General features: G+C 34.1%; 1 protein-coding gene across 1 annotated transcript in view; it reads left to right on the top strand.

The window, feature by feature from the left end:
• Positions 1–8,858, top strand: part of CCDC18 (coiled-coil domain containing 18) — a 116,574-nt gene that overhangs the window by 43,462 nt on the left and 64,254 nt on the right. Inside the window, exons 21-24 of the mRNA XM_012730030.1 lie at positions 3,520–3,683; positions 3,896–4,109; positions 4,579–4,678; positions 7,821–7,937. Of these exons, the coding sequence (XP_012585484.1) occupies positions 3,520–3,683; positions 3,896–4,109; positions 4,579–4,678; positions 7,821–7,937 (595 nt within the window). The remainder of the gene's footprint in view (positions 1–3,519; positions 3,684–3,895; positions 4,110–4,578; positions 4,679–7,820; positions 7,938–8,858) is intronic.

The raw sequence follows: 8,858 nt of genomic DNA, 5'->3' as shown, positions 1-8,858 counted from the left end.
TACCTTTGATATATATCACTTCTAATCTATTATTAATAGTGAATTAATAGCATTTAAATTATTTGTGGATAGATAATGTTGTAATGCACTATTTTGCTCCCCTCTGCAGTGTTATTTGGGTAGATCCATCTGTTCTGCTCCCCACTCTGTCTCTGGTGAAGCCTCTCACCCTGCACATCTCTGGCCTGTACCCCAGTTCTGTATGAATAAATAAAGAAATCTTTAAAAAAAAATTTTTTTTAATTAAAAAAAAAAATAAAGCCTGTGTATTTTACAGGGTGTTTTAAAATTAAAATGTCTTCAATTTGAAAGAAAGGAAACGGATTTGTTGAAGACCTTATATGTGCCAGGCAGTGAACTAGATAGTTATATAAATCCATTCTTCAAGACAACCGTATGCCATGGGATTATTTGTTGTTAAAATAAAGAACCTGAAACTCAAAGAAGTTAGAGATGAACAATTTCAGTGTGTTTTAAAACCAAGTAGTTTCCCCCCCCCCCCATTATACAACTACTAAAATCTCTTCTGCTACCACATGTAAATGCACTGGATATAAACTTATATAGCTCTTGTTAGCTTTCCTAGATTGCCTGAATAGCCATTTAAAATTTGTTTTTTTGGTTTTTTTTTAAGATTTATTTATTTATGCATTCAGAACTGGTGTACAGGCCAGAAGTCCAGGGGCAACCAGAGGATTCACCAAAGACAGAGTGGGGAGCAGAACAGGCTGACTGACAAAGTACACTGCTGAGGGGAGCAGTGGATGGGTCAGGAGAGGTCTGCCACACCATGTGGGTCACCTCCAGGGTTGGGGATCGAATTCATGGTGAAGTGGCTTTTCCTTCTTAGTGCTGTGCTTTAATCTACTGCACCACCAGCGAAGGCCCTAAAATTTGTTTTTTACATTTGAAGACACTGGAGAGTCTGAGCTACCTTGTTCTTTGTATTATTTTTTGTGTAATTTAGTATTCTTTTGGCCCTGTTTCCAACAACATTTGATTGCCCTGAATAATTCTGTGACAAGAATGTGAAGTATTTCTTGGAAAGCTGGTGGGTTTAAAGCCTGTTGTAAAATGTTGAAAGTTATGGGAAAATATTTACTATTTGATTACTTGTATAATAGTTAATTTTTTAAAAAACTTTAAGTATTATAGTTGACAATGCCTCATTTACTTAGCATCAAGAAAGAATGAGTTGTTCATAAAGAAGAGTAGAAATTCTGTACTAATACTGAAACTTTAAAACAACATGAAAAAGTCTTTGGGTGTTTTAGAGTTACCATTACATATATGAAGGTGGTGCCTAACTAAACCTTAAAGAGTAGAGGGTTGTTTGTATTTTAATAAAAGTCTTTGGGCTATAGTGCCTTTTAAATTCCTGTACCTGGTTTTTATAATTTTTTTTCCAACATATTTGCTGACAAGAGTGTCAGCTCCTATACTGTATGCTAACCTCTTCTGAGTCTTTATAATTTTTTTTTAAAGATTTATTTATTTGTGCATACAGAGCTGGGGTACAGGCCAGAAGCTCAGGGGCAGCGAGAGGCTTCACCAGAGACAGAGTGGGGAGCAGAACAGGCAGATCTATGAAGTACACTGCTGAGGGGAGCAGTGGGAGGGTCAGGAGAGGTCTGCTGCGCCATGTGGTTACCTCCCAGGCAGGCGGGAATGGAACTTATGCGGAAGTGGCTTTAGCTTCTTAGTGCTGCGCTTTAACCTGCTGCGCACCAGGGAGGGCCGAGTCTTTATAATTTTTATATTTAATATAAGAATAGCCAAACTAACAAGAATATACCTGGGATTTTACAAGTGTCGGAGGATTATTAACACTTGTCTAATATATTCTTAACTTTTTTGGGCCATTGATGTATTTGTTTTTAATATTTATTTTCTTACACTGTTGGTCGTCTTTATATAACTTCTGTTTTCCTCAGGTGCAGCCCTCCCAGAAAAAATACATGGATTTATCACCACCCAGCTCTCCCATGTCTCTTCCCCCTCCCCCTTAACTCCACAGATTTTTATCATATATTCTAGATATAGTTATACATATATATGGATAACTTTACACAGTGTTTCAAGGAATTTACAGTTTCCCCAGTATACTGGTGAATGCCAGATTAAAAGCTCTTGAACAAACCCAAATTTGCTTAAGTTGCATGTGGTAAAGAAAGAAACTTATACTCAATGTATAAAATGTCAAAGACCCAAAGAACAAAGGTTGATGTGAAGGAGTATCAGCTCCCCTCACCACTCAGGATGGCATTAGTGAATATCACCTGCAAACTGTCGGCAAGTAAACTTAAAGCTTTCTTTCACTGTGTTGATTTGCCTATAGGTAGAGGCGGTTCCATACTGGAATGAACTCAGTACCAAATGAAAGTTAGTAACCTCACCCTCTCATTATTAATAACTATTTCTATTATTCCAGGAAACTTACCTACTCTCCTAGTTTCCTCATCTTTAAAGTAAGGCAGTTGTATTATTTTAAGAATTATCTAGTCCCGGGCTCTCCCTGGTGGTGCAGCACTGCAATCTAGCCTCAGCCTACTCAGTGCCAGTTCTATCCTGACCCCAGAGGTGATCCAAGAATATCTTGGAGCTCTCCCTGGTGGGACAATGGAAAAAAAGAATATCTTAGGGCTCTCCCTGGTGGCACAATGGATTAAAACAATGCATTATGAAACTCTGAAACCACTGCAGCACAAGTTCGATCTCCGGCCAGGGAGCTGACCCACATGGCGCGTCAGAAAAGATCTGCTCCCCTCAGCAGTGTACTTTGTCATTAAAAAAAAAAAAAAGAATGTCTAGGGCCCTCCTTGGTGGTGCAAAGGGTTAAGATGCAGCACTGCAAGCTAGCATCAGCCTCTTCAGTGTGAGTTCAATCCCCAGCCCAGGAGGTGATCCACATGGTTCAGACCTCTCTTGTCTTGCCTGCTGCTCCCTCAGCAGTGTGTTTCAGTAGATCTCCCTGTTCTGCTCCCCACTCTCTCTGTCTCTGGTGAATTCCCTTACCTCTCTCTGCACCTCTGACCTACATTCCAGTTCTTGCATGCATGAATTTTTTTTAAATCCTTAAAAAAATCTAGTCCCCTTTAAAGCTAAAAAAAGATAATAGTAAAGGTCTGAGAAAAAATAAGTGTTACGGTTTTTCTGATGAATATTTTTATTGCTTTCCTTCCTTGTTTTCTGTATTGTAGATAAGAGAAGTTACTGATAAGCGAGATACTTGTCCATGATCTAAATATATACAAAAGTTAGCTCTAGTTATATTGAAAGAAATGCTAGCTTTCCTAACTGTTTTACAGGAAGTACACTTGAACTTAGTTTTATGTAATTGGTGCTAAATTACAATATTTAATTGGACTATTTTAAAAAACATAATAGGTGATTTCAGAATCTGACTAGACATTTTCCTGATGCTTAAATCATTTGCAGACTGTTTGGTCAGAGACATGTCAGTTGGTTTTCAAGTTTCCAAGTTATCATTTACTTATTTTGTTTTCTGTTTTTCAATAGGCAAGTAAAACTTGAGATGGATCAGTATAAAGAAGAACTATCTAAAATGGAAAAAGAAATAATGCACCTAAAACGGGATGGAGAAAATAAAGCTATGCATATTGATCAGTTAGACATGATCTTAGAACAGACAAAGACAGAACTAGATAAGAAAACAAGTAATGGTAAGCAACAGGTTAGCTAATTTTAGCTGCTTACATATTTATATTTAAAGAAATAAAGTAAAAATTATGAATGATGGGGACAATAGATAGTATTTTGTCTATTGTTAATGAGTAGAATCAAAGAGTCTTAATTGTAATATATACAAAGTTTTAATAACAAATGATTTATATGTAGTACATATAGTTCTAAAATTATTCTCTCCTTTTAATAGTAAAAGAGTTTGAAAAGTTACAGCACCACACTGAAACTGAGCTAACAGAAGCCTTCCAGAAACAAGAAGCTCTAGAGACTGAACTGCAGAATGCTCATGGAGAATTAAAAAGTACTCTAAGACAACTCCAGGAATTGAGAGATGTACTACAGAAAGCCCAATTATCATTAGAGGAAAAATATACTACTATAAAAGATCTCACAGGTGAACTTAGGTGAGTTTAAATACTAAGGAATAGCACAATTACAGAAATTTCCCTTTAGTATTCTGAGGGCTTTGGTTATATAGCAAAGTTTGTTGTTGAGTTCTAGGTGTTAAAGATATATAGGAATTATTGTAAATTTTTAAAACTGTAATATTCCTGGTGGTAGTATAGGGGTTAAGTCTCAGCGCTATCACCACAACAGCCCTTTGTTCCTCTGCTGTGACCTAAGTTCAGTCCCCAGCCAGGGAGCTGATCCACATGACACAGCAGACCTCTCCGGTTTCCGCCCACTGCTCCCGTCAGCAGTGTATTTCAGTTGATCTGCCTGTTCTGCTCACCACTCGAACCCTCTCACCCCCCACATTTCTGGCCTACACTCCAGTTTTTCTATACAAAAATAATAATGGGATTTATTAAAAATAAAACTGTAAATATATTCCCTACTATTTGTTGATCTTTTTTCTTTGATAAATTGCAGAGAATGCAAGATGGAGATTGAAGACAAAAGGCAAGAACTTCTTGAAATGGACCAGGCACTTAAGGAGAGAAACTGGGAACTAAAGCAAAGAGCAGCTCAAGTTGGTTTTCTTAGTTACATATATTTTTTTAAATGTTTATTTATATATACAGAACTGGGGTACAGGCCAGAGGTACAGTGAGAGGATTCACCAGAGACTGAGTGGGGAGCAGAACAGGCTGACTGATGAAGTATACTGCTGAGGGGAGCAGTGGGAGGGTCAGGAGAGGTCTGCCTTGCCATGCGGATCACATCCAGGGCATGGGGATCAAACTCAGGCTGAAGTGGCTTTAGCTTCTTAGTGCTGTGCTTTATTACCTGCTGTGCCACCAGTAAGAGCCCTTCTTAGTTATATTTTAATGAAATTTTATTTTTAAATGTGATCATACATTGTTTACAGAGATCACCAATTTTTGATAAAATAAAAATTTTATAGTACAGTTGTTTAAAAATTAGAAGTACATCATCAAGCTGTCGTTATAGCAAATAAATTTTTGAGAATGAAGGTTAGCTTAGTATCTGAACTGTTATCTTTTATATTTTTGTACAGCAAATGAAAATAGGCTAAAAGGAATTATTGCCCACCTAGGGTTAATTGGAAGAAAAAAAATATCCAGAAGGCATTATTTTGAAGTGTCTTTATTTTTTTAGAGCAGTTTTAGGTTCACAACAAAATTGAATATAAGGTACAGAGATTTCCCATATACCCCCTGCACCCACAAATACATAGCCTTCCCCTTATCTACATCTCCCTCTAGAGTGAAACATTTGTTGCAGTTAATGAACATACATTGTAATTATCAAAAGCATGTTTCACTCATTGTTCACCAGTGCTCCACTGTGGACCACTGTCATCTTCCTTCCCTCTTCTCTGCTCTTTTCCCTGAAAACCAGTATATTTTTCAGAGTCTAAGAATTCTTTTGTTATGCGTTGTCAGTTTATTTTCTCTGCTATTTATATTCTACAAATGAGTAAAACCATCAGTAATTGCCTTTTATTTTCTGACTGATTCTCTTAGAATATTCACCTCAAGATCCATCTATTTTGTCTCTGAGTCACTATTTCATCTTCTTAAATACCTGAATAGTATTCCATAGAGTTTTATGTTGGCAATAGTCTCATATATCTTGTGTTTACCACATCTTTTGATTGCATCATTTTTCTTGGTGCCTGATTTCATCTTTTGTTTATTATGGCTCTTATGTGTACAAAACCCACTGCAAGTGTTGCCACTAAAACTCCATATGGAATGATTAACTGGAAATTAAAAGTGATTAAGGATTACAAATATGTGAAATTAGTGGTAGTATTAGTTGTCAATCAGATACGTTCAATAGTCGGTTCAACCATTGCTTCAATCTTGAAGAACAAGAGCAATGTGCTTGAAACTGTGAAAGAATCTGCTTAATTTAGCAATAAGACAAACAGAAATTTGAGAAGCACTTATATAAGATATGGTGAACTTTTAATCACCTACCATCTTTCTCACGCCTGATTATAGGACCAAAACAAAAGTTTGTGATGTTGCAGAAAAAACTGGGTTCTACAGAGATGTTGAATTTATTGCTAACTCTGTTTTGCTCACACAGCAACAAAATTGCTTCACAGTACATGTCTCAGAATGTATCCCATCATTAAGTGACACATGACTATATAAGAAAGCAGTAACTTCGGTAGTTATCTGCAACCTGCTGTAATTGGCTTTTATAGTTCTAGAATTTTTTGTCATATCTTTTGTATTTTCTACCTAAATGGTTAACTGCAAACAAAGATAGTTTTATGTCTTCCTTTCCAATCTGTATGCCTTTTACTTCCTTGCTTCTAATACAGTTTTGAAAAGCATTTCTTGCCTCGTATTTCATGTTAGTAGGAAAGCTTCAAGTTCTTCATTTAGTGTACTGTTACCACTTAGTGTTTTGTGGATATTCTTTATCAAGTAGAGGGTTCCCTCTATATCTAGTTTACTAAGAATTTATATTATGAATGAAGGTTGGAGTTTGCCAAATGCTTTTCCAATAACTGTTCATGATATCTTGTGGTTTTTCTTCTTTATCCTATTAATTTGGTAGATTACATTAATTGATTTTTAAATATTGAACCAGCTTTCATACATAGAATAAATCCCATCTGTCATGTATAGTTCTTTTTATATATTGTTAGTTATCAATATTTTGTTGATAATTTTTACATCTGTGTTCATTTCTATACATGTTAGTGTGTAATTTTTTTTGCTTTATAATGTGCTTTATAATCTGATATTGGTGTTGGGATAATACTAGCCTTTTAGGATGAATTAGGAAATATTTCCTCTGCTTCTGCTAATGAGATTGTAAAGAATTGGCATAATTTTTATGTAAGTGTTTAGAAAAATTCACTAATGTACCAATCTGGACCTGGTGCTTTCTGCTTTGGAAAGTTATTAATAATTTATCTCTTTAATACATCTATTAAATCTTTTGCAGATATCTATTTCTAATTACATAAATTTTGGCAGATTATCTTTCAGTGATTGGACTATTTCATCTAGTTTATCAAATTGATGGGCAGAGTTGATCAGTACAGTATTCTTTTGTTATCCTGTTATAGTCCATAAATTTGTAGTAATAGCTCTTTATTTCTGATATTAGTAATTTGTGTCTTTTTTTTAGCTAGAGACTTCTTGGTTTATGATCTTTTCAAAGAGTCAACTTTTAGTAACTGTTGTTTTTCTCTGTTGATTCCCAATTTTAATTTCTTTGATTTCTGTTATATTTTTTATTTTTCTACTTACTTTGGCTTAATCTTTTTTAAATTTCCTAAGGTGGAAAATTAGATGATTTGAGCTTAGCTATTTCTTCTGTTTACAATGTATGAATTCAGTGCTATAAATTTTGTTCTAAACACTGTTTTCTCTGTACCCTACAGAAAAAAGTATATTAAGTATATTGTTTTTATTTAATAGCTTTTATCTAAAAAAATGAAATCTGAATCATTTTATTTATCAGTTATAAATATAATCATATTTTCTTAAGTTTCTATAATATATATGGCTTATAATCTTGTATTAGAAAGCAATGGTTATTTTTCTCATTCTTTTTAATAGTTTATTTGACATGTGTTACATCTATACTTATTATCAATAGTTCTAAAACAATTACAAATACAGAAATTTTCACATTAGGATAAAATTGCACCAACAACTAAAAGTTACCTTTGTGTTTAGGTTACACATTTAGATATGACTATTCGTGAGCACAGAGGAGAAATGGAACAGAAAATAATTAAATTAGAAGGTACACTGGAAAAATCAGAATTGGAACTGAAAGAATGCAACAAACAGGTAAATTAGTTAAAATTGCATATTTTAATTGCTTTAAAAAATTTCCCAGACTTTATTATTCACATGATATTTTTACAGAACACATATAGATAAAAATAGTATATAATTTTAGTCATCTTATATGCTACTTTTTTAATACTCATTTTTTCTGTTAATTTTTTCCTTTCATTTTGTGGTATAATTGACAATTAAGCTAATTAACATCTGCTACCTCACATAGTTACACATTTTTGGTGGGCAGGTATGAGAAAGCTTATGATCAATTATTTTAACAAATACTTGAGTATACAGTGTAGAACAGCAGTCTCTATTTGTAGGCTTCTCCATTTGCAAGGATTCAACGAGCCACAGAGAAAAAAATTCATACTTGGTAGTTAGGGAACTACCATGGTTGCATCAGTACTAAACTTGTAAAGACTTTTTTTCTTATTTTTGTTCCTTAAACAGAACAGTATAACAATTGTATTATACATTGTATTAGCTATTGTAAATATTCCAGCGATTTTTTTAAAGTATATGGGAGATTGTACATTGGTTATATGCAGAAATCGTACCATTTATATAAGAACTGAGCATCAGTAAATTTTGGTATTCACAGGAGTTCTGAAGCCTTTTTCCTGCAGATATTGAGGAATAACTACATATTGCTAACTATAGAGTCACCAGAACATACTCATCCTGCATAATTAAAACTTTGTACCATTTAGACAGCATTTTCCCATTTCTCCCCTGCACCAGTGCTTGGTGACTACACTCTTAATGCTATTTTGAGTCATTTATGTGATATCAGTGTGTCCACGTATTTATCATAAATTTTACCTGTGAAAATATGTAAAATACCTCTGGAAGAATTTTCAAGCAATTCTTTTTTTTTTTTTTTAAATTTTTTATTATTATTTTTTTTTTATTAAAAAGTTTATT

Source organism: Condylura cristata, unplaced genomic scaffold, assembly GCF_000260355.1.
Source record: "Condylura cristata isolate star-nosed mole 26May11 unplaced genomic scaffold, ConCri1.0 scaffold00026, whole genome shotgun sequence".
Lineage (NCBI taxonomy): Eukaryota > Metazoa > Chordata > Mammalia > Eulipotyphla > Talpidae > Condylura > Condylura cristata.
This window is presented reverse-complemented; position numbering and strand designations above follow the sequence as displayed.